The 25,991-nt window shown below is 48.1% G+C and overlaps 2 protein-coding genes across 2 annotated transcripts in view; one reads left to right on the top strand and one right to left on the bottom strand.

Moving 5' to 3' along the window:
* The window catches only part of GDPD5 (glycerophosphodiester phosphodiesterase domain containing 5), an 82,908-nt gene extending 77,625 nt beyond the window's left edge, over positions 1-5,283 (top strand). Inside the window, exons 14-15 of the mRNA XM_078390229.1 lie at positions 813-925; positions 4,683-5,283. Coding sequence (XP_078246355.1) covers positions 813-925; positions 4,683-4,798 — 229 coding nt within the window. The 3' untranslated portion in view covers positions 4,799-5,283. The remainder of the gene's footprint in view (positions 1-812; positions 926-4,682) is intronic.
* A 13,069-nt stretch (positions 5,284-18,352) lies between these two features.
* Positions 18,353-25,403, bottom strand: LOC144588105 (uncharacterized). Its single transcript, XM_078390217.1, has 2 exons — positions 20,948-25,403; positions 18,353-19,419 (listed from the first exon to the last, which is right to left on the bottom strand). The coding sequence occupies exon 2, from the start codon at positions 19,375-19,377 to the stop codon at positions 18,472-18,474; it is 906 nt and encodes a 301-aa protein (XP_078246343.1). The 5' UTR covers positions 19,378-19,419; positions 20,948-25,403; the 3' UTR covers positions 18,353-18,471.
* Positions 25,404-25,991: the final 588 nt, after the last annotated feature.

Here is a 25,991-nt window from a genome sequence, read left to right as displayed (position 1 = left end):
GGCTTGTCCACAACCCCCATATATGGCATTTTGACTTTCCGTTCCCCTTTCCCTGCTTTTTACTGCACCTTGACCCAATTTTAACTCTTTGCAGAGTATTTTTGGTGTTACGTGTGACCTGGGATGATCCCGATCTGCTCCAGAATAGGACCAAGGCTGTTCGCCTCAGTCCAGGGCATGTTTGGGTCAATGCAAAGAGTCCCCGTTTGGCCTGGTATTCAGTATTCAGCCAAAGCCAATACGTAGCCCTAGTTAACTCCGTAGAAGAAGTAAAATTATTGTCCTTCATAACTCATTGCAAATAAAAAACAAACCAAACCAAACAGAACAAGCAAGTAACTCGTTACTTGTTTATTGTAAATAGAGCGTTGCTTCCAAGCTGTTGGTTTTCTTGAGGCGATGCTGGACGAGCAGAGCCTTTGATCTGATCCCGCAGGCCTCTTATGCATATTCTTAAGTCCACAGAGTAGTACATCTCCTCCTTCAATGGGTTGCTTTGCCAGCTCCATCTGGGTGTAGCTTTATGAGGCCGTGGGAACAGTATATGGCATGAGAAGAGTAGCACCGAATCCTTCCCGTGGATCTGGATTCTGTGGGCTGTTTGGGTGTGTGTCGGATGGAGCATGGTTGAATGAGGAGCGTAGAGACCGGGAGAGGGGGGAAGGACCAGCCGTACCCTTGGCACATGTGAACCCACACAGAGAAAAGACACATCGGGGCGGCTGCTGGATGAACGGAGGAGCCGTTCAGGGCGAAAAGAGGGTCGGGGCTGTGGAAGGATTGATCTTTGACATTCTGTGCCTCCGTTGCAGGTGGCGGCTGGGGAACATCCGGAGCTACAATCCGGAGCAGATTATGCTCAGCGCGGCCGTCCGCAGGTCCAGTCGGGACGTCAACATCATGAAAGAGAAGCTGATCTTTTCAGGTAAGAGGACGATGCGTCTGGATGCTGCCAGGATGCCCGAACAGGATTGTCCGTGTCGTGCATTGATTGATTGATTGATTCATTGATTCATTGACTTGCTGACCTCTTTCGGCATTTCTTAACTCTGCCTTTCCTTCTCTTCTGGGCAAAATAAGCTTTATGTTGTTGGGTTTATCGGTATGCGCTAGAATGTCCAGGGAGAGAGCGGCAGCTGTCTTTGTCCCTTTCGGCAATCCATCTCTTTCTGCAAAAAGAGCCAAAGAGTTTGTTACAGACGACCAAAAGTATAACGGAACAGCCAGTGCTTTCACCGGACAAATTGGCAGGCCTACCTCGTAAGGGCATTGTGAGGATAAAAGATGGAGCAGGAAGGAAGAGGGCCACTTCTGTTCACGGGAGGAAAGCTGGGCTATAGATGTCACCGGTAAATTTAAAAAACAGCCCGTTAGAGCAATATCGTTAGGGTTGTTATTATTACTTGCTAATATCATTTAAATCCTTTCTGTCTTGCTCCTTAGTTAGAAGGGCCCCCTGGAGCAGCTTGCATTGAGATGCAGACAGATTAAGTCCTCTCCGGTCCCTTTTGTGTGTAGCCTGCCCAAGTTGAAGGGGCCTGTGGCCGCTTTCCATTTCTCCATCATTTCTTTTAACCGTGGAAATGCGACTGTTCTCTCCAAACGGACTCTGCATGGGGGACGTGCCCCACCAAACGGGGGCTTTGGCTCATGGAGAGCGACTAGCGGGCAAAGCAAATCTTTGTTTCTTCAGAGGGTTCGTAATGGCAGTAGAAACGGGATTTCTTTTAAACGTCTCTGACTACAAATCCCATCATTCCCCATTCTGAATTGACTCTCTGGACATCTAAATGTGAGGTCTTGTGTAGCAGACCAGACCTCAACCTGGGAGGCTTGAAGGCTTAGCTAGGCCTAGCTCTGGCCAAGCTTCCTGTTCCTGCCCCAGGGCTTGCTGGGAGATTTCTCTCTCAACAGGAAGTTCGAGTGGAACTAGGCCTAGCTTTGGTGGAGGCCTTTTTCTCCCAGATGTGTGAAAGTCAAGGAGAACTGCCAGAATGGGGAACCGTGGGATTTGTAGTCCAAGTAATCTATAAATCCCATCCCTAGAAAGCAGGGCCGACGTTTTCCCCTCAACACATGTGGGTCCTACATGTTAGAGAATGAATAGGATCTCAGACAGTCCTTTACTGCAGGCATTGTTAATGCGCATGAAATGCTAACGTCAGAGTTTTTAATATATTTGTTGCCTTTTGATGTGCTGTGAAGCACTTTCCTGTTTTGCCTTCCTGTGCTCTGTGTGCTTTTTTGATTTCATTTCTCAAATTAATATCCTGCAATTCCACCTGCCCACAGGGCTAGCAGTAAGAGGGGTAAAAATGCAAAGAGCGTGCATTAGGATTTATATTTATATCATGACAAGGTGTTTAGGTTTGCTTATGTTCTGATAAGATGTCGGTAAAACATACTATCCAGTAAACGAAAACAGTGAAATAGATAGTTGAAGGAAAACTTGCCTTTAAAAATAATCATAGCAGCTTTTTTTTAAAAAAAGAAAATTTGTTTTAGCCTGTAACTTTAGAAATAAACCATTAAGTTTTCCTACAGAGTGGTTTTGTGCTTTTGAAAAGAGGGAAGGAAAACGTGCCTGCTGGCCTCATTTCGCCCCCTTTGAAAACTTGAAAATGTGTTGAAACCATGTCTTGCAGGTTCTAGCCACTAGGTGGCACCAGTGCCATTGCCATTTTGTTTTCTTTAACCCTGCGAGGTAAGAATGACTATTTGTTGACGCCTTAATGCACACTGGTGGAGGGTTGCAGGGAGCCCTGCCTATCTCAGTCTCTCGGGTGGATTTTCAGCTTGCTTTGCCGCTTTTAAAAGCCTCTCCACTCACCCCAGGCTGCTTTTCATCCTCTGCATCCTTTTCATCCCACCTGCCCGTTGTTTGGGGTTGGGCCTCTTCCTGCACAGCTGATTCTGGCCTTTCACTGGGTTCGGGAGGCCATGAGGGCTCTTGGTGTAAGGCTGGACCAAACGGCAGAGTCAGTGGACCGTTTCTGAAGTCCCAGAACAATAAAGATGGCATGCCAGAGAGTGCCTTGTGGAACGCCATCCTGCCCTCTGTCGCCACCTAGTGTGTGGGAGTAGCCATTGTTCAGAGTTGCCCAGTTAGTAAAATGGGAAGATCTTTGGTGGAGGCTTGAAGGCATCATCTTAAGCTCACCAGATATCCAAAGGGGACCTCTATTCCTAGACATTCTTCACTATATATTCTTCCCAGACATTTTACACACGCACGCACGCACGCGCGCGCACACACACACACACACACACACACACACACACACGCACGCACGCACACACACACACACGCACACACACACACACACACACACATGGGTAGCCAGATGGGCAGTATAAAAATCAAAGAAGTTAATTAATTAATTGATTGATTAATTAATTGATTGATTGATTGATTAATGCAGCTTTGGGGCCTTCTAAGCAAGCATATGGGAAAGAGGAAGCAGAAATGCCACCCAGGCGTCCTGTATCCCCAGGGTTGTTTAGGGCGCACAAACCGTGGTTCCCCCTGGACCACAAATCGTCAAGCTTTCTTCTCCAGCTCTTATCGGGTGGCGGCACAGCTTTGTTCCGGATGGACCTAAATTCCATGTCAGTGTCACCGCCATTTGACTTGATCTTCACATTGCTGTGCATCAGCGTTAATGCAAGTTGCAGGGGGAACGTGCATAAAACTCGGCTGTGGGATGCATTGATTGGAGGTCGTGAACCTGCGACAAGAATAAAAATGAGGGTTTGCTCCATTTGTTCTCAGCGTGGATAGGTCCCGGGTGGGGAATGTGAGCAGGGACTGAGCAGTGACTGGTATACGCAGTCAGTGTTATCCAATTCTGCATGTTCCCCATTCCTGCTTGGACGTTATGCACATTGGCTGGGCATTTTGCAGGTGCGATTCACGGAAAGGCCAGGATGTCAATATTTTAAAAAATACAGGCCTGCTCGTTCTCTGTTCTTGTGATGTGCTGTCGTGTCACTTTCGGCTTATAGCAAACCTATGAATGAGCCATCTCCAAAATGTCCCATCCTTCACAGCCCTGCTTAGCTCTTGCAGACTGAAGCCTGTGGCTTCCTTTAGTCAGTCCATCTCGTATCTGGTCTTCCTCTTTTCCTGCTGCTTTCAGCTTTTCCCAGCATTATTGTCTTTTCCCAGAGAATCCTGCCTTCTCAGGAGGTGCCCACATAGGAAATAGCCCCAGTTTCAACATTTTTGCCTCCAGAGAGAGTTCAGGCTTAATTTGATTTAGGACCCACTGGTTCACCTTTCTGTCAATCCAGGGTATCCATAATAAAGCTCATCTCCTCAAGCACCAGATTTCGGTTTTTTCCCCTGTCAACTTTCAGCTGTCCGCTGTCCCATTCTCTCTAGGAATGTATTTTTTTTAAAAAAAAAGATTTATGCACATTATCCATTGAACTTGCATTAAACATCATCAAGAGTGGCATCATACCGATTTATTTTATTTATGTATTTATTTAAAATACGTTTATCTCGCCTCTCTGTTTAAAGAAAATAGGACTTGAGGCAGCTTAGATCCTCATAAAGGCAACATTCTTTTGCACTTCTTGTCGCTCTCGTTGGATTTGGGGGTGTCTCCTCCATTCCTCCCCCCATTGATTCCCCCACACTTCAGCAATGGCCTCCCCCCCCCTTTTGTGCCTTCCAGAAATCAACAGCGGCGCCGAGATGACGGACGAACTTTCTCTATGCTCCGAGAACGGCTACGCCAACGAGGTCGTGACGCCCCTGGACCACCGAGAAGTCAAGATTCGAATGGACTGAAGGGGCGTCCAGGGGGGTTGGATGGCTAGGTGGTGGGTTCAGCAAGCCGGAACCGGTGGTCTCCGTGGCCCGATGGCTCGTCACCTTTGGATGCAATGGTTCTTTTGTGAGTTTCGGGGAACTGACCTCCTTCGACCCACCTAATTAATGCAATGGACTCCGTGAAGGGAGGCCTGGTGTCTCTCAAGAAACTAAAGCTGGACTGGGTTTCTTTGACTTTGTTTTTCTTTGTAAATATGTGTCCCCCTTTTTTGACCCTCTTTTTCTCCCATTGTGAGGGGGCCGGCGGGGCGGGGCGGGGGGCAATGGGCATGTTTGCGAGGAAACAAAACTGGCAAAATGCTCCCCGTTTTGGCTGGGCCATCCCTTTAGACACTGTGACACACGCCGACGCAGGATCCCCCTCTCCTGGTTGTTTTCTCTCTTCCTTTCCTCGGTCCAGCGATTGTTAGCTGAACTTATTTAAATATGGATGTTGTGAAGTTCTCGCACCGTGTCGTTCTCGTGATTCTTGGGTCTTTTGTCATCTCGCACACTTTTAAGGGTCTGCGTGGCTAGCTCACACGGAGCGTGGCAGGTGAGTTTTTTAGAATTCACCACTGGCAAAGCCGCAGGAAGTTCCAAAATGTAACTTTGGGAGATGCTGAGGTTGTCGCAGGAACATCTGGCAAGGGAGATGGAGAAAAATGTGGACGCAACCCACTGTTCTGGGTAGCAAACAAACACGACAGAAATTCACAATAAACAATACAATAGCAATACAAGCTATACGAGAGGGGAGTTTCCTGCTGTACTTGGGCAGGTTTTTTTTTTTTTATTGAAGTGACATAGCACTCAAGTGGTTTAACAGATTATCAACTTAATGCAACTTTTTGTGTCTTATGAAATTGACTATCTTTGTCAATTCGATCTGGATCTCAGCAGGCTTTCAGATCAGGGCAAGGAGGAGGGGGAGGGGGTTATCCTTCCAAAAATACCGATATCCAGCCCAGATATGTGGAAGCTTGGAGTGAGGGATGAGCCCAAAATGCAGTGACTGAAACGAAGGAGGCATAGTGACTAACAAGGCAGTCTTAGCAGTGTAGTGCTTATCTGATAAAGTGCTAAATTTGACAAGCAATTTTTTTAAAAATAGAAAACTTATTTGGAGGACAGCACAGGTGCTCACTTGAGGGGAATTATCACATTGTAATGGCATCTAATTGTTGTTTAGTCATTCAGTTGTGTCCGACTCTTCGTGACCCCATGGACCAGAGCACGCCAGGCCCTCCTGTCTTCCACTGCCTCCTGGAGTTGGGTCAAATTCATGTTGGTCGCTTTGATGACCCTGTCCATCCATCTCGTCCTCGGTCGTCCCCTTCTCCTCTTGCCTTCACACTTTCCCAACATCAAGGACTTTTCTAGGGAGTCTTCTCTTCTCATGAGATGGCCAAAGCATTGGAGCCTCAGCTTCAGGATCTGTCCTTCCAGTGAGCACTCAGGGTTGATTTCCTTCAGAACGGATAGGTTTGTTCTTGCAGTCCAGGGGACTCTCAAGAGCCTCCTCCAGCATATATAGTAGCTGGATCAGTATCTCCGGACTCACTTATTCACGGTCTACAAATATTAAAAGAAAATTCTAGAAATATATACAGTCTTTTAAAAGACAACGTTATCAGAACTGACCACTAGAGGGAGACAGAAACCATGCTGTGTCTAGTGTTCACTATTAGAGTGTTTGCTATCATCCACATTTTTCTGCATTTCCGTGTGTGTGTGTTGGAACCGATCTCCCGTTGGTATGGAGTTTCTACTGTACCACACCCCACTGGAGATATCACCGTCAACACCACCGCTGGACAATTGTGCAGCTTCTCCTTTGGACCGAGAGAGGCAAGACACCTGCCAGAAAATGGGGAGGAGTGGGAGAGAGTCATGTCAGCTGGTTTGAATTGGTCTAAAATAACTTCCTGGCAGCTGAACAAAAAGACAAGATTGCCACGGGGGGGGGGGGAGGGAAGGGGAGAATGTGGGGTTGTATTTGTGTCTTGCTTGTGGGCTTCCTGTGGGATGAGCCGGAGCAGAGCGAGAAACCCAGGAAAGGGGTCTGGACACCAGCCCCCACGAGGAATGGTGGAGGGAACGTGGGCGTGTTGAGCGTGGAAGAAAGAAGTTGGGAAGCAAGAGGAGACCTTTGTGCCCGGAGGGCTGCCACGTGGAAGACGGAGCGAGCCCGTTCTCTGTGGCTCCGCGGGGTCGGTTAGGAAGAAATGGACCGGCATGGCAAGGACGAAATGACTCTCACGCTCCTTCCCAGCTCTACGTGGCCCTGATTCTCTGGCCATACACGCCCCCATACCCATCCGCAACACAAATGTGTCTACATTTCTCATGTATACATAGAGAGGACTTCTGACCCCTTGACAAGGGTGCGTCGTCTTTGTACAAACCATCCTGATTTCATTCCAGAGGTAACGGGTCCGGTTGGAACAGGCCAAAGATCTTTGAAGTCCAGCAGGGAGCAACTTTTTCTTTCCTGTTGAGGGCCAGGTCTCCTTAGCAGTAGTAACCTTGCCGTTTGAGGGAGACCACCCTCTTTTCCCCTCTCTGCCTCGTTTGGCCCTCCTCCCACCTCCCCTTCTGCAACTGGGAGGACGAGCCCCATTGGCTGGAGGTGTGAAGGAAGCGCTTGCAGGGAATTTTCCGGAAAGGCCAGGAGCTTTAATTAATTAGTCTCCTTCATTCTCAACTGAGCCCAGTGTCCTGACTATCCAGCAAAGCAGCCCCACGGATGTCCCCGGGAAGCCCGTTGGAACAAGGACCGTGCAAGACCGGTGGCTTGCTCTAACTATTCATGTCCTGCCCTTCTAGGGCAGGAAGTCGGGGGGGGGGGGAAGCCAGGGTTTGCTCCTTGGGGTCATTGAGGTTGAAGGCACATCAGCCACTGGTAGCCAGAACCGAAGGCCGGCAAACCAGTGCCAAGGCGTTGATGCACATAAACCGGCAGGCAGGTAGTCCCACCCTGATTTTCCGTTGAGGAGAAAAGGGCCCTGTTTTCCCCACGTTTTGGTCCAAACGTTGACCTGTTCAATCACTACCCAGATAAGAAGTGTGCTTTTAGAGTCACTTCCTACTTGCAGGGACCTTGACCGGACTGTCAGCCTATGTGAGATGTGTAGATAACCAACAGTTGGGGGTGTGTCTGTGGTCGCGTTTCTGGATTTGAACCCAGATCTCTCTGGAATCCCTAGTCCAAGGATCTGTCCCAAAGTCCCAGCTCAAACACTTCTCTTGTTCCAACTTTATGTCAAGAATGAGATAAAAATCTGACGGGAGGGAAAAAGATGTGGTGGACATCGCTCCCCCTGCTTTGTGCCCAAAAACCCTGTTGTGAGGTGCTTTCCAAATGGGGTGGGGGCAGGTGGGGATCAAAATTCAAGCTTTCATGCATTGGTTCACCTTAGCTTGGAAAAGTTATTTTTTCAGACTACAATTCCCAGCATGCTGCTAAAAGGAAGCCGTCCAGCCAGGATCCTGGCCAGGCTAAGCTGGGAGGTGTAGTCAAGCTGTAGGGGTCACTCAGCTACAATCAGTTGTGGTTGTAGTTGTAACACAGGCGTTGCCCATGGCTTTGCCTCTTCGAACCAGGCAGCCAGGGGGTGCGTTGCAAGAGGTCTCTTAACTTCAGTGGTCCCAGCCGGCAAGCGATGGGGCAGCGCCTCCAGTCCTTTGCAGCCTGAGGCCCTCGCTTCACCTGGTCTAACGGCAGAGCCGGGCACTGCAACACTCTTAATCGCACCTAACACCACAAAGTACTTTGGCAAAACAGAGCATGCGCCACCACCCCTGTGATCCTTAGGCTATCTGAAAGGCACAGAACGCTTTGCTTTCTGAAAAATAATGTGTTCCTAAGCTTCCGATCCCTGGCGGGGAGCATCATGGCATGAATGATGAACCCAACGGCGGTGCCATAAATGTCTTGGCGCACATTTGTGAGGCCCTCCGTCCGCTGGATTGACTCCTGCCCAGCTCCAACTGGGCTTCCAGATGGACACTTGCCTCCAAAGCGGTCCCTTGGGTGAAATCTCTTTATCTCCATCTTCACAACCCTCCCTTATCTCTCTCTCCCTTGGTGTGTGTGTGTGTGGAGGGGGGGCGTCACCCCAAGCACAAAAACACACGCCATTCATGGGCAGCTGCAGCTAACGTCAAGCAGAGAAACAAAAGCCGGTTTTATTGGGCTCCGAGGAAGGATGCTCCCCTATTTATATCTTTGTCCAGGATGAGCCGAAGGAGGCATTGCCCGTATTCCTTCCGAAGAGCCAGCGTCGGTCCAGTCGTGGTGCCCGGGTGAAAATGCCAAGGTCTGTTTGATTCCCCCTTGGAAGAACCGCGCCTGTCTTGGCTGCTCCCTTTGCAGCCCCCAAGGGTCTCTCCTCCTGACCTCACAGGTGAGTAAGCCTTTCCAGCACAGAGAAAGATCGGAACAGACCAGTAGAGCTATTGGGTGAGGTGGGAAGTCAAGTCTGCTGCAGACTGCCTTGTTGATGGAGGCAACACACGGACTTAGCATCCCCCAAAAAACTTTCCTCTCTGATTTCAAGTCAACTGCAGCATCTTGAAGAATATCTGTGCTACGCAGTCACAGCAGTGCAGGTGATTCAGCTTTACCTGGCTCCCTCCACTGGAATTCTGGGATTTGTAGTTGGATGAGGGACTCGGGAGCCCTGCTAAGAAACTCGAAGCTGCTTTTCTGGATTGGCAGTAAAGAATAAATCATCCTTTGCTAAACAGCAAATCCTAAAACTCCATAGGATGGAATCATGGCAGGTAAAGCTACAATCAGAGGACTGTCATCAGGCAGTTATAGACGCACTTCCAGTTTAAACCAGTGGGCATCCACGTGCGACACGTGTCTCACTGCCCAGATGCGGAATTAATCTGGTGGGATGCCGGAGAACGGCTGGAGAGCTCCATGGTTGAGGTCTCTGGCTGAGGAGCCGGAGGTGGGGAGTTCGAATCCTGCGCTGGGCCTCCTTGACGGGGGCTGGATTCCCTGATCCATAGGGTCCCTTCCTGCTCTGCGATTCTAAGAGGAGGAGGATTTTGCAAATGGTTGCAGCGAAATCGGTCTCTTGAAATCCTCACCACATCCTTAAAGGGTGACATGCCCTCTCCCATCATTTTATGCCCTTAAAACTGAACTTTAAATTATGACACCAGAGTATCTGTAAAGAAACAGTGGTGGTGTTTTTTTTTTTTGGGGGGGGGTTGTTTTCCTGTTCTGTTTGGTCCTTATTCTGCTGCTTTGATGCGTCAATGAGTAGTAGGTCAGAGAAGGAAGACTGAACACTAATGAACAAAAAGGAGCTTCACAGAGCTGTGAAAACGAAAAGTGATCATCCAAGGGATATTCTTCTGAGCACTTTGCAACAAATAAAACTATAAAATGAACAGTTTTAAAATATTATATACATTGTTGTTGTTTAGTCGTTTAATTGTGTCCGACTCTTTGTGACCCCATGGACCAGAGCACACCAGGCCCTCATGTTCTTCCACTGCCTCCCGGAGTTGGGTCAAATTCATGTTGGTCGCTTCAGTGACCCTGTCCAGCCATCTCGTCCTCTGTCGTCCCCTTCTCCTCTTGCCTTCACACTTTCCCAACATCAGGGTCTTTTCCAGGGAGTCTTCTCTTCTCGTGAGATGGCCAAAGTATTGGAGCCTCAGCTTCAGGATCTGTCCTTCCAGGGAGCACTCAGGGTTGGTTTCCTGATTATATAAATACCATATTAAAAACAACTAAGCCTAGATTAATTACCCTTTTTGGTGCAATCAGACATGATCTTTTCTTGCTGTCGGATTGTGCCTTCATTGTAAATGCAACAGTCTCTATCTCTCCTGTAAACTCTACCTGCCACAGACCGTTGAACTACTTGGAATAACTGTGGACATTCTGTTGCTTCCCTTAATCCCATCTTCCCACTGGCCACGAATGTACTGTAAATGATAAATAGCAAGAGGCCTGTAAGCATATGAATGTCACTTATGGAAAAGCAAGGCTTATGCTGTTGCAGCTTTGAATTTCTGGTCAAATTCTTTTTGCTACCCAGTAGAAGGGCAGATGTCCACAGAGGAGAATAGCTACAAGTTCCCCAAATAGTCCACCCCTTTCTCACTAACTGGCATTTAAAGTCTCAGTAACTGACTCTGAGACATTTGTAGAAGAGAGAATAAAAATGTTTCTTCATTACAGTTGCTTGACATTATAGACTTGTGCATGCTGCTTTCTTTCGTGTACATATATTTGGCAATCAACTGAACTGATCAACAGCAAACAAACAACTGCCACCAACAAAGGAAAGGGAAAGAAAGAACACTCAGCAAAGGGGTGGGGCTGTATTTGATTTCAAAGGCTGGAAGGAATGATTGGTTTGTGCTTTGATAGACAGTCATCCCAGACCAGAAAATTAACCCCTCCCAGTCACACAAACTATGGACTACATGCAAGTTGGCAGAGAAAACCCCACCATTCCTGGCCTTAAAAGTTAGACTCATGGTTATCAACCAAACTGAAAAGGTTGGCTGTTACTGAAGGAGCTTTGCTGATGACACAAAGCTGGGGGGAACGGCTAATCCTTTGGAAGACAGACTCAACCTTCAGAAGGATCTAGACAGACTTGAACCTTGGGCCCTGTCCAAGAAGGTGCAGTTCAGTGGCGGGAAAAGTAAGGTCCTGGACTTAGGCAGGAGAAACCAGATTCACATGTACAGGATATAGAAGGTACCTGGCTTGACAGGAGTACCTGTGAGAGGGATTTAGGGGTCCTGGTGGACCACCACCTAAGGATGAGTCAGCAGTGTGTTGCAGTGGCCAAGAAAGTTCATACCGTCCTAGGCTGCATCAACAGGGGAAGAGGGTCAAGATCACGGGAAGTGAGAGGACCACGCCATACCATACTGGGGAGGCCACATTTTGAATCCTGTGTCCAGTTCCGGTCACCAGAATACCAAAAAAGACACTGAGGCCCTGGAAGGGGGCTCAGAGAAGACCAACCAAGATGATAAGTGGACTGGAGGATAAATCCTGTGAAGAACGACTAAAAGAACTAGGGATGTTGAGCTTAACAAAGAGCAGACGGAGGGGAGAGACGAGAACCATCTTCCAAGATCTGAAGGGTTGCCCCAGGGAAGAGGGCATCGATTTCTTCTCCATGGCGCCTGAGGGTAGGACAAGAACCAACGGGTGGAAACTTTCCAGAGGGAGATCCAACCTGGAAATAAGGAGGAATTTCCTGTCGGAGAGAAGCATTCAGCAGTGGAACAGCTTCCCTCCCGAGGGGGTAGGTGCCCCTTCACTGGAGGTTTTCAAGAAAAGATGGGACGGCCACCTGGTCTGAGGCCTCCTGCCTTGGGCAGGGGGTTGGACTAGAAGACCTCCAAGGTCCCTTCCAGCCCTATGATGATGCTATGGTTCTCTGTTTCTCCTTGCAGGTCCAGTGCTATGACCCCAAGGAAAACGAGTGGCGTCTTTTGTCCCCTGCCCTTTCCCGTCGACGTTGGCTTGAGCCTGCCCCGTTGGGTGACTCGATTTATGTGGCTGGAGGGCTCCAGAGTCAGATCTTCTGCTAGGACCCACAGAAGGACACGTGGAGCACCGCGGCCTCCCTGCCTGGACGCGTGGTAAGGAAAAAGCCAGGACAGATTAACGAAGCCCTTAACGTTTCCAAATCCAGATTGGGTGGTTTCAAAACAGCAGAGTCGTGGGAACAAAATGACTTTCCTACCCACCGCAGTTGTTTTGTGTTGTCAAATTTCCAAAGTATGGCAACCACAACTGGGGTTTCTGCATATGTGAGATGCTCAAGGCCAACGTCCCCTCTGCTAAGGATCTTTTTCAATTCCTTTAATTTATTAATTGCTTTAATTTAAAGCTGCCCTTTCAAGTCAGTCTTCTTGGTTTCTTAGCTCCTGTATTCAATTGGATTCAGGATAGAACCAAGGCAGAGTAGGATCTTCCTATATCTGCAGGGGATTGATTTTTAACCATCCGTTTTACCGTCCTTTTCGTCATCCTCTCCATTACCCTTTTGACCACCTTTATTGCCTTCTGTTTTAATTTACCCTATTTGGCTTGTATTAATTCATTTATTTTTATCATGTTTTAACATTGTTGTTTATACAGTACTGTTGTTAGCTGTCCAGAGTGGCCTGGTTGCCAGATGGTGTGGGGTACAAATTCAGTCAACCAACCAACCAACCAACCAACCAACCAACCAACCAACCAACCAACCAACCAACCAACCAACCAACCAACCAACCAACCAACCAGTCAGTCAGTCAGTCAGTCAGTCAGTCAGTCAGTCAGTCAATAAACAAACAAACAAACAAATAAATAAATAAATAAATAAATAAGCAAGCCCCCCCCCCCCCGGGATTCTGAAAAATGCAGATTATAGCAAATGCTAATTTCACAGTTTAGTCTCTGGCTCCCTCTTGTGGCCATGCCTGGTAATTTCAGCTTTAGAAATATATAGTTCTAGGATTTTTCTTTTACTATTTTTAATATATTCAAATTGTGGATCAGCAAATCAGCAGATACTGATCTCACGGAAAAGGGATTCCTATTGTACTGGAGGCTTTTAAGCCAGCTCTAGCCTGGAGGTTTCCCACCTTTTTTTTTCCTCTTTCTTTCTTTCTTCAGGAGAGCTGTGGCGTCACGGTCTGTGATGGCAAGCTGTACATCCTGGGAGGCAGAGATGAACACGCAGAAGGCACGGACAAAGTCTATGCATTTGATGCAGCTATGGGCCAGGTGGAGCCACAGCCCCCTCTGCAGTGCTGTACCAGTTACCACGGTTGTGTTACCGTTCTCCGGCACACGAGCCGGTGACCTCACCCTTCTCCACTGTGCTCCACAGCAACACCAGCCCACGTGCAGGCCCATATCCTCTTGCTTAGCATAGTAGATTGCTCTAGAGTAGGCTCAAAAGGGATTAAAGAAGTCAACTGGTCTGCAAGTTCCATTGATTCAAATGGGTCTAGACCTTACCAAAGGGCCTTAGCGTTCACCCCTGAGTGTGGGACTTAGGAGGGCAGGATTGAAATATGCCAAGTTAAATGCCCAGCCCAGAGCCAGCAAAGTACTTATGGCATATTTTTGGGTCCATTTTCATCTTAAGATATAGATATCCATCACAGTTTTTGGTGGAAAAGATGGTGGTGGAACGGTTCTGAGGACCCGCCGGCCACGTGATGCCCTCCTCCGGGTTAGGCCCCCCCCCGATGCCCTCAGAAACAGCTGTGTTACGAGGGCATCAAGGGTCCTAGGTCATACCCCTTTGGCTGGCTATCCTGCTCTCTTTGGGCACAGAGGAGGACGCTATGATATCACGAGTTTTGAAGAAACGAAGGCTGTTTTAATGTATTCTCGAAGACTTTCACGGCCGGGATCCGATGGTTGTTGTAGGCTTTTTTGGCTGTTTGGCCGTGTTCCTGAATTTTTTCCTTCCTAACGTTTTGCCAGTCTCTGTTCCTGCAGCTAAAAATACTCAACTATCCCACAAACTGCCCCAGAGCACAGACAGAGTTCCAGCTCCTGTCCTCTGAAAACGCCGGCCACAGAGATTGGCGAAACGTTAGGAAGGAAAAAAAAAAAACACCTTAAGAACACAGCCAAACAGCCTGGAAAACCTACAACCACCATGAGGCCTGTTTTGTTTTTCGCTTCAGGCAGCAAAATGTCTTGGTTGGTCCAGAGGAATTCCTCGACCCTGATCCACCTTTTCTTCAAACACTTCGGATCGACGTGCAAATTTTAGATGCTCCTCTGAAGTAATTTCCTCTTTTTCATTCTCTTTCTTAAGATGAAGAGAGACCCCTAGCTCAGGGGGACTCTCTTAATAGTGACAGCCCTGCAGATAATACAGCCTGGCTCTGAGGGCTTCTGCAAATAAGTTTAGAAGTCTTTTCCTCCTGCACTATCTGTGAATGGATTTTTAATAAAATATTAGCTGTTTTCTGTTTTCCCAATGGACAATGTCCAGAGTGGTGACTTTTTTTTTTTCCAGTAGCCATGGGCTCTGCATTAGGTACAGAGGTTTGTGTGTGTTGGCCATAAATACTGTGGCGTTTACCCCACGGCCCCTGCTTGTTTCACCAGACCCAGAGCTCACGAAGGTACCCCAACACGCCCTCTTGACATGCTCCCACCTGTGGATCTCTTTATCAGCTTATTTCTTTATGAAAGACTGAGGTCCATTCAGGACTGAAACTTTTAAACAGAAACAGGTTTATTGATTACACGTGGTTTCAGGAATAATTCTTAAGCCCATTCTTAAAGTTCCACAGAGCTTCGGTATTTTGCTTTAACCTCTCCTCTCTTAATTAATACAGGTCACACGCTGACTAATCACTCCTTAAACACTCTCTCTGCCTCAAACCCCCAAACTCCTTCCCCCCCCCGTCTCTCACCGGGCTGATGAGACTCAGACGTACCGCTCCCTCCTGGTTTATCTGGTTCCACCTCCCAACATCTCCCACGGGTGCAGGGCAATATCATTTTTTATACAGTGGTGCCCCGCATAGCGACGATAATCCGTTCCGGAAAAATCATCGCTATGTGGAATCGTCGCTATACGGAACGAAAAAGCCCATAGGAATGCATTAAAACACGTATAATGCGTTCCTATGGGCAAAAAACTCACCGTTATGCAAAAATCCTCCATCCGGCCGCCATTTTTGCTGCCCAGTAAGCGAGGAATGGGCGCGAAAACACAGCAGGTGGCCATTTTTTTTACCTGGTGGCCATTTTGGAACCGCCAATCAGCTGTTAGAAAAAACATCGCTATGCGAAAATTGGTAAGCGAAACGCTTACCGATCATCGCAAAGCGATTTTTCGCTATTTAAAACATCACAATGTGATTGCTTTTGCAATCGCAAAAACTCAACTGCTATGCGGATTTGTTGTTAAATGAAGCGCTCGTTATGCGGGGCACCACTGTATATAGGAAGACAGGGGTGTTCAACGGTCAATGTTCAGAGTGGTGACTTTTTTTCCAGTAGCCATGGGCTCTGCATTAGGTGCAGAGTCTTTTTTGGGGGTATAAATGCCAAATAACTTTCCTATGTGTCCGAAGGCTTTCTGCCGGGGTCGACTGCCCGTCTGACGCAAGACCTCCTGCCTGCAGGTGTTAACACCTCAAGAGGCCGGAAAACATCAACTCAAAGCAGAGCCTTTCCTTATGGAAAGTGGTACGCCAGGAGTTATGCCGGGGGCCTTCCTGTCGCACTTTGAAAAAGCATCTTAGAACAAGAGCTTTTAAGAGCGGCTTTTGGGGGTCTCCTCCTCAATTGATTGGGGTAGAAGGAGGAGGCGCCTGTAGCAGAGGGAGCAACATGTATTCTGCACCCAGTTCTTGTTACTGGCAAGGAGGGAGTTTGTCTCAGTTTTTAAATTTTTAAAAATATATAATTTATGTTTTCTGTAAATTTTGTTTCCCCCCCCCCTTCTCCTTTCTGTTGTGCCCTGACCAGTGTAGCAATTTGCTAGATGGGTGATATATTGAATAAATAAAAGAAGGAAGGAAGGAAGGAAGGAAGGAAGGAAGGAAGGAAGGAAGGAAGGAAGGAAGGAAGGAAGGAAGGAAGGAAGGAAGGAAGGAAGGAAGGAAGGAAGGAAGGAAGGAAGGAAGGAAGGAAGGAAGGAAGGAAGGAAGGAAGGAAGGAAGGGGGAGAGAGAAGGAAGAGAGAGAAGGGATGGAGGGACAGAGAGAGAGAGAAAGGAAGGAAGGAGAGAGAGAGAAGGAAGGAAGGGATGGAGGGAGGGAGAGAGAGAGAGAGAGAAAGAAAGAAAGAAAGAAAGAAAAGAAAGAAAGAAAGAAGGGATGGAGGGAGAAAGAAAGGAAGGAAGGAAGAGAGAGAGAAGGAAAGGGAGAGAGAAAGAAGGAAGGAAGGGATGGAGGGAAGGAGAGAAAAAAGGAAGGAAGGAAGAGAGAGAGAGAAGGGATATAGAGAGAGAAAGGAAGGAAGGGGAAGAGAGAAAGGGAGAGAAAGAGAAAGAAAGGGAGAGAAAGAAGGAAGGGAGGGAGGGAAGGGATGGAGGAAGGAAGGAAGGAATAGAGAGAAAGAGAGAAGGAAAGAAAGAAGGCCATTGCAACAGAAGCTGCTGGTGGAAGGGCTGAAGCGGGCCCAGTAAGGGTCGGGTCGGGTCCCCCTTGGAGGCTCCAGCTGGGCCTGTCAGCCGCACCGCCTCTTGTTGGATTTAATACTGAACTGCTTGCTCTCCGTGGCCTTGAGGCGAAATTCATTTTCCCCACAGATGCGCTGTCTGTTTTCATCTCTCTCGTTTACACCTAGATCGTTTTGCAGCTGGGCCCGGGGCTCCACCGCTTTGAAGCTCTGGGCTGTGGGGTGGGTGCTTTCTTCCTTTCTCGTTCACCGCGACCGTCCAGCTGGCGGGAGGCGATCGCAGCGGCCACCCACCGAGCCGCGAGGGTCCCTCCCGGGTGAGGAAGGGGGCACCCAGCCATTGATAGCGATTAAACGTCACCCTGGCCCTCTGGGAAGGCCAGGAAGAGCGACCAGGACGGGGGGATTTGGGGGCTGAGCAAGGATGTTGACAAGGCTGGGGGTCTGAGTCCCAAGTCTATCTAGGTTTTTGGTACCCAGTCCCGAGTTCGAGTCTAAGTCTTTGATACCAAGCCCTGAGTCCAAGTCCAAATAAGCACAAGCCTTTTTCCCCAAGGGGGGGGGAAAGGAGGGGGTGGGTGGCTTCCAAGCTAAGTGTTGAGCATGAGTCACTGAAGCAAGTGCCCTGAGCTGAGTTCGAGTCGAGTTACCGGCATGACTCAAGTCTGACTTGACAGCGAGCCCTGCAACTCATTCCCCGCCCCCCCGCCTCCCGTGGGGGCTATGGGGCAGGAGACCAGTCCGCAAGGAGGGGGGAAAAGGGCTTCGCCAGGAAACTTGACTTTTCGGGCTCTTGAAAGGCTGGCTATTCACAGACGTGACAAGCCCTCGCCCAGAGAGACCAACGGCCATCATCCCCAACATGCTGTTCTCATGCCTCCCCTGGGGTTGGTGAGGGTAGCAACTTACTTTTGTATGGCATGAAACGGAGAACAAGGGTGGGGGAAATGCCACCTCTTCCACCCACCCACCCACGCACCCAAAAATCTCCCCAAGGCTCCCTTTGATTCACACAACATACCACTAAACAGCCCCCACCTCAAATTTGCAGGCAGGCAGGCAGGAAGGAAGGAGGGAAGGAAGAAAAAGAAAGGAAGGAGGGAAGAAAGAACAAAAGGAAGGAAGGAAGGAAGGAAGGAAGGAAGGAAGGAAGGAAGGAAGGAAGGAAGGAAGGAAGGAAGGAAGGAAGGAAGGAAGGAAGGAAGGAAGGAAGGAAGGAAGGAAGGAAGGAAGAACAAAAGGAAGGAAGGAGGGAAGAAAGAACAAAAGGAAGGAAGGAAGGAAGGAAGGAAGGAAGGAAGGAAGGAAGGAAGGAAGGAAGGAAGGAAGGAAGGAAGGAAGGAAGGAAGGAAGGAAGGAAGGAAGGAAATCACACCACTCATTGTGTATTCTTACAATGTTTTTAAATCCATAAATTTCTACTGTTGTGATCAATTGGTAGGAACACCGAGAGAGAGAGAAAAAAAATTGATTTGGCCTGTTTGGGGAAACCTGCACGGGTTGCTTTTCAAAAGGGCAGGAGGCCCTCATTCCTCCAGATCAGGTAATGAGAGAACCCCTGAGCGATTTTTTCGATGTTCTGTTCGCTGAGGAACAGCAGCAGCGTCTCGGAGATGAACCCCTGGTTGAAAAAATAGGTGTACGTCAAGACCAGGAACAAGAGGATGCTGCAGCCGACCACCAGGATGACCAGGACTTTGCCCAGACTCCAGAGCCACTGCAGAACCTTCCTCGTCTTCGACTGGTTCAACGCCACGTCCACCAGCTTGGCCTCCACGATTTCGTGCATCAGGGAGCCCAGCTGCAGCCGGTTCTCCTGGTCCAGCCGGAGGATGGTGGCCTGCTGGACGCACGTCTCCAGCTGGGCTTGGAGGTCTTTGATGTCTTTCCTCTGCGTCTCCCGCAGCTGGAGAAGAGCGCTCACTTTGTCCCGCAGCTCGGAGGACCGGCTCTTCTCCAGGTGGTATTGGCGCTCCGTCTCCTCCAGACGCTCTTCCAGGAACTTCAGGTACTTCCGGACCTCTGCCGAGAGGTTCTGCATCTCCAGCAGGTCTTTCTCCTGAGCGGCTTTGTAGTCTCGGAAGAGGGCCATCTGCGAGGAGACCTCCTGCAGTTCCCTGCTGAGCTCTTTGTTGGCGTCCACCAAGGACTGGTTCTGGACTTCCAGTTCGTGGATCTTCTGGTGGGCCACGTCCATCCGCCCTCGGATGTCTTCCACCTTTTTCTGCGTCTCCTCAATCATGGCCTTGAACCTGTCGGCTGCGCTTTGGAGACACCGGTTCTGGTCTTTGATGCATCCGTTCTCGACCAGTAGCTCCCGGTTTTCGGAATCAAGGCAGGCGACGGTTTCTCTCAGCTCACCAATTTGCTGCCGAAGGTTTTGATTGTTTGTGGACAGCTCTTCCACCGACATTTTTTTCTGTTTCAGTTTTCTCCTTCAGAGCTGGATATTCTTCTGCAAAAAGTGAATAGATGCAGTGTTTAATAAAAAGTCCAACTTTTTCTCCAACTATATATTATTTTACATTGCTACAGCCAGTCTATGGTATAATAATTAAGTGCAATGAAGTCAAATTCTGATTTATGTCTTACCCTTTTTAGAGTTTTCCAGGTAGAGAATACTCAGAGGGTGTTTTCCCATTCCCCCCTCTAGGGGGTGCCCTGGGACTGTGTGCAGCTGGCCCAAGGCCACCCAGGCTGGAGACCTAGTGGGGGAATCAAACTCCCAACCTCTAAACAATTGAGCTACCCAGACAGCTATATGCCATACCTTATCAAACATGCTATAAACAGCTAAACTACAAGCTTATTGGTAGATTCATAAAGTAAAGATTTAGTTTATTATATTATAGATGTAAGAACAAGCGTAGTGTAGTGGCTTCGTTTCAAGAGACCATGGAAACTCCCTGGATGGTAGCAATAGGAAACCACTTCTTAAACTGCTCAAATCTTTCCAGAACTCTACTCCCAGAATCCCCTGTCCCTGAGTGGCAGAGGGGTTTAAGGTAAAGCTAAATGTTCCCCTTGACATTGAGTCCAGTCGTGTCCGACTCTAGGGCACAGTGCTCTTCCCCGTTTCCAAGCCGTAGAGCCAGCATTTTGTCCGAAGACCGTTTCCGTGGTCACGTGGCCAGCGCGACCAGACATGGAACACCATGATCTTCCCACCAAGGTGGTCCCTATTTATCTACTCGCATTTTTACATGCTTTCGAACGGCTAGGTTGGCAGGAGCTGGGACAAGCGACGGGAGCTCCCTCCGTCGCGTGGATTCGATCTTACGACGGTTGGTCTTCTGACCTTGCAGCCCAGAGGCTTCTGCGGTTTAACCCACAGCGCTACCACATCCCAGAGGGGGTAGGCAGACAGGCAAAAGAGAATAAAAAAGTAATTTGATTCCTGCCAGTTCAGGAAAAGCAGACTCTACCCCCTGAGGTGACAGCACACAGTCTGTCTAACGACTGGGCCGGTTCTGCTACCATGACACCCAAGAAGCCAGATGGAAGAGACCAACGGATGCGCACGTGGAACCCTCTGATTCCACGAGAGCCGCTCACTTCTCTTTTCAGCCTGTCCTACTCCTCAGGGCGCTGGTCGTGAGCGATCCTTGGAAGGCCGACAGCGGTGAGGAAGAGAGGGGTGCATGTTGCCGACTCTTTCTTTTGGAAAAAACGAGGACGACAAACGGAGAAGAAAAACAAGAAGGAAGTAGAAGAAAAGGCTGGCATTCCTTCACGGCTTCTTCACCTGGCAAAAAGGTCTCAGCTGGTCCATCTTTAAAGCAAAAGTGCCATCTGTGGATGGACCACCGGAGCACGCACTGAAGAGGGTTTTCTCACCCGGTCCTCTTTGGGGGCAACCCAACAAGAGGAGCCCGAGAGAAAGCTCTGTGCTCTGCAGGAGTAGAGAGAAGAGTCTCTTTGGACGGAGGGTTTTTCGGAACCTCACCAAAGGAGGCAAAAAATGGGGGGTTGGTTGGATTTACCTTTGGGGTCTTCATGGTGTCTCAGACGTTAGGTCGGCTTTTGGCATCGGTCAGCTTGGAGCGCATGGAAGTGTGTGTCAGCATGAGATCTGGCTGCCCGGGAGTTTTGACCTCAGTGCTGTTGCTGCAGAGAATGATGATAAGAATAAATGCAATGTGAAAATGAACTCTTATTACTCGTACGGCAGCTTCCTCAAGAGCTTCGTTGGCTGTGTGGGGTCTCCTTCCTACACTTCTCCCCCCCCCCATTTATTTTACCTCCAACGAGCAGCTGTAACCCTCTAAATGTTTTGATTCCCATTGTCTGTTGTTGGTGATTGCCTTTTCCGGAGAATCCTGAATTCTCAGGACGTGCCCAAAGTAAGAGAACCTCAGTTTCAACAATTTTTTTGCTTCCGGAAAATGTTTAGGTTTGATTATGATCCAGAACCCTCTTGTTTGTTTTTCTGGCAGTTTTGGGTATCTGCAAAACCATCTCCCATCATCACATCAAGTTGAATAAACCACCCCTCAAGGTTGTTTAAAACACCTCAGTTTCTGAATTTAAAAACCCACACTTTTTTTGGCCAAAAAAATCCACACACTCAGCTGTATGTTGTGCAAATGGATATTTTAAAATCGATTTCAAGCATGCTAAACCCGACACAAACCCAGGAGTCTCTTGACGAGTAACCGTACCCTCGGTTACTTTTTTGGCACACAGCTTGCAGAGTCCACTGGTCGTCTTGGCCACGGGGATTCTGGGAGTTGTAGTTCAAAAAGGTAGCTGTTCCCAACTTTGAATATATGCAGGTTTTGATAGATTTCAAAATTTTATCCTGTTAAATGCACCCTATGAAATGGAGGGCATGTGCAGAGAAGGAACGGTCGCCCGGTGTCACTTCCATTATTTTATTTGCTTTTTATTTACTGTATTTCTATCCCATCTTCCTTTCAATAAAGGAGCACAAGGCAGCAGGTGACTATAAGCGGCCCCTATCAGATTGTCGTCTTCCCTACAATATTGAAGAGACCGGGCTATTTCCATAAATCCACTCTATGTCTTAGCTTAATAAATTCCTCGTTAAAACACTGCATTAAACATGGAAATCTCTGTTACACCGCAAAATAGCCGGGGTTAGCAAGAGGGGTCAGTTTTACCCCGTTGTGCCCACCTGGGTCGTTTCCTCTTGACACCCCGACTGAGTAATAATTGGAAGGCATAATTAGATTTTTCTAACCTTCCACCCTAATTCCAGTGTCTGTTCCCAATTGAAACCATTTCTCCTTTCCACTCACTTTCTGAGATTTAAGCCATTCTCAACATTCGAAGTCTAGAAATCCAAATAATGGGCAGGAAAACAGACTGAGCTTTTGGCTGTGGCTCTTTTTGAGGCTTTGTTTTCCTCTACGTGTTTTTCATCTAGTTTCCCAGTCCAGAAATGACACCAAGCGGATGGGAGAAAAATAGCTCCTGTGCATGCCATTGTATTATCACTCACCATGGCAACCCCTCGGCCAATCACCTCGGGAGAAGGCAGCATGATGTAACAACTGGTGGTTCGGATTTTCCTTGTACATCAGACTGGAAAGAAAACTTTTTGGATGCGGGGAGCCGGCTTTGTTTGTGCTGTTATGTACCGTCAAGCCACCATTACGTTAGGGCAACCGTATGAATGAGCCACCTCCAAAATCTCCTCTCTGCAACAGCCCTGCCCAGGTCTTGCAAACTCAAGCCTGTGGTTTCCTCGAGGGAGTCAGTCCATCTCGTCTTTGGCCTTCCTCTTTTCCTGCTGCTTTCCATCTTTCCCAACCTTATTGTCTTTTCCAGAGAATCCTGCCTTCTCGTGATGTGCCCAAAGTACGACAGCCTCAGTGTCAACATTTTTGTCTCCAGAGAGAGTTCAGGCTTGATTAGACATTGGTTAGATGTTCGTCTTTCTGGCAGTCCAGCCTTGGTCTCTAGTGACACATCCTTACACTTTATGATCTTTTCTAATTCTTTCATTGTTGCCCTTCCGAGTCTCATTCTTCTGATTTCCTGGCTGCAATCTCCATTTGGAGTGATGATTGAATCAAGGTATATCTGGAAAGTTACAGAAAATGGAATGCAAATTTTCAAAGAACAGCAAGGAGAGATAAACCTAGACAGCATCTTAAAAAGCAGAGACATTGCCTTGCCAACAAAAGTCCGCATAGTCAAAGCTATGTGTTTTTTTTCCAGTAGCGATGTATGGAAGTGAGAGCTGGATCATAAAGAAGGCTGACCGCCGAAGAATTCGTGCTTTTGAATTGTGGTGATGGAGGAGACTCTTGAGAGTCCCCTGGACTGCAAGGAGAACAAACCTTTCCATTTTGAAGGAAATCAACCCTGAGTGCTGACTGGAAGGACAGATCCTGAAGCTGAGGCTCCAATGCTCTGGCCATCTCATGAGAAGAGAAGACTCCCTGGGAAAGACCCTGATGTTGGGAAAGTGTGAAGGCAGGAGGAGAAGCGGACGACCGAGGACGAGATGGATGGACAGGGTCATCGAAGCGACCAACATGAATTTGGTACCGAACTCCAGGAGGCAGTGGAAGACAGGAGGGCCTAGCATGCTCTGGTCCATGGGGTCACGAAGAGTCGGACACGACTTAACGACTAAACAACAACAAAATATCTGGCTAGGAATCTGAATACTGGGAGCTTTGAACTGCAGAGCATAGATTGTGGAGGTGACCCTGGAAGATGTAGGGTTTAGAATCCTCGTTGGCTTGTCCAGTCTGTATTTGTAGCTCTGCTTGTGGGATATCTCAGAGATTCATTCTCATGGCTTCAAGGACACACCATTCAGACATGCTCAGAAGCCCATTTTTAATTTGTTTTCTGTTCGTTACCTTGTATGCTCTACAGTCACTTCTGCTGGAATTCGGCTTTTCACTTCATTGCAGGATGCAAGTTTTACTGAAATGTTGCTACAAGATTAGAACTCTGTGTGTGTGGTTTGTGGAAGGATGCTGTTGTTTGGGCTTTGAGGGGATAAGTCAAAGTTCAGCCTCCTGCCCCCCCCCCCTATTTGTATCTGTCCCATTTACTTAAAAAGGAAAACCCAGAGATCTGGAAACACAGATCACATCATTGATGCAAAGTTAAAGAGGGTCCTGAAAGGTACAGGGAGGATGTTTTTAAGTAACAGACCTGGCACGGCCATTTCCCATGACTTCTGCAATATCTACAACATATCAGCAGAACACTTCATATTGGTGCACAGCCTGATGAAGACTAGTTAGGTCGAAAGCTAGCAACTGTTTCCTATTTTTTGGTGGTGTAACAAAAGGTATTGCCTGCCCTTGCTGTAGGACTATTTTGGCTCTCCACACGGCAGGCACTCCTTGACTCTGTTGCATGTGATGTTTGCTTGGCAAAAGACCCTTTCCCGGCTGCTTGAACTCAACCTGACTGTGAGACTGGCAGGACCTCTCCCAGCTACAAACCCTGGCTGTGCTCAGCCCTGAAGGGGGTCGTCCATTACGGTGTTTCTGCCCTACACTGCATCCCTCAGAAAACACACCCACACCCTCTACTCCTCATTTCACCTAACTTTGCAGGAAGCTCCACTGATCTGCTTTGGAGCTCCTGGTTGGGGATGTGAAGACTCCTTCACCACATTCTCATTCTGATCCAGTTTCTATGTTTTGATGTTGCTCAATGAGACCTTCCCGCCCCAGAGAGACTTTCCAGTATTGTATAAAACTAAGACCTTCACTCGCAGTTCCCCCACCAACTTTTTTAAAATTCCAGATTTTTTAAATGTACTTTTCAACAACAAACATACATTGCATGGTCTCTGGCTCCCTTTAGTGGCTGATTCTGGTAAACACATCGTGAAAATACATATTTCTAGTTGTTTTTTTCAAATATAGGAAGCTGAACACCTTCCATATGCGTTGCCTCCGACGGATTTTTGGCATCACCTGGCAGGACAAAGTTCCAAACAGAGCAGTCCTAGAACAAGCTGGAATCTTCAGCATGAATACATTACTGAAACAGCGACGTCTACGTTGGCTTGGGCACATCGTGAGAATGGCTGATGGTCGGATTCCAAAGGATCTCCTCTATGGAGAATTAGTGCAGGGAAAGCGCCCCAGAGGGAGACCACAACTGCGATACAAGGACATCTGCAAGTGAGATCTGAAGGCCTTAGGAATAGACCTCAACAGATGGGAAACCCTGACATCTGACCGTTCAGCCTGGAGGCAGGCAGTGCATCACGGCCTCTCCCAATTTGAAGAGACTCTTGTCCAGCAGGCCGAGGCAAAGAGGAAGTCACATAAGCAGAAAAACCAGGGAGCCGGACAGGGGACAGACTGGGTTTGTCTTCAGTGTGGAAGGGACTGTCACTCTCGAATTGGCCTTCTCAGCCACACTAGGCGCTGTTCCAAGCCCTCCATACAGAGCACGCTACCATAGTCTTTCGAGACTGAAGGATGCCTAACAACAATATATTTATATTTATATTTTCAGACTGCGGATAAGTGAAACCGCAGATACTGATCCTGTGGATAGGAGGTTTCTACTGTACCCGATTTGCAACCTGATGCATACTGAGCACGTGAGACAGGGGATTTCCTCCTGTACATATAGTCACCATAGCTAGCCCCATTTGATGAGAAGAGTCCAGACACTACAGGAAGTTGGAGAAATGAGGAGCTGGCATTTTGTACAGTCAATATCTCTCAACTGCTCGTGCAAAACCAACCCACCTTTAGAGATATTTTGTATACTGTGTTTGCCCGAAAATAAGACAGGGTCTTGTATTAATTTTTGCTCCAAATAAACGCATTAGGGCTTATTTTCAGGGGATGTTTTATTTTAGAGTCATATCTTCTTCTGGTTGCTGCACAAGGGCGGAGGGCAGGGTTTCACTTAACAGGGGCTTATTTTGGGGGCAAGGGCTTCTATGACGAGCATCCTGAAAAATCGTACTAGGGCTTATTTTCAGGATAGGTCTTATTTTCGGGGAAACAGGGTAATAACAAGGAGAGCTTACAATGAGATCCTGTTCCTGGGAAAATCTATTTCTCC

The sequence above is a fragment of the Pogona vitticeps genome, chromosome 3 (genome assembly GCF_051106095.1).
Source record: "Pogona vitticeps strain Pit_001003342236 chromosome 3, PviZW2.1, whole genome shotgun sequence".
Lineage (NCBI taxonomy): Eukaryota > Metazoa > Chordata > Lepidosauria > Squamata > Agamidae > Pogona > Pogona vitticeps.
The sequence above is the reverse complement of the archived record's forward strand: the minus strand, read 5'-3'. Positions and strand labels throughout refer to the sequence as shown.

Bases quoted from the DNA above. Each gene is read 5' to 3' on its own strand.
- LOC144588105 (XM_078390217.1), bottom strand. From the start codon at position 19,377: ATGTCGGTGGAAGAGCTGTCCACAAACAATCAAAACCTTCGGCAGCAA.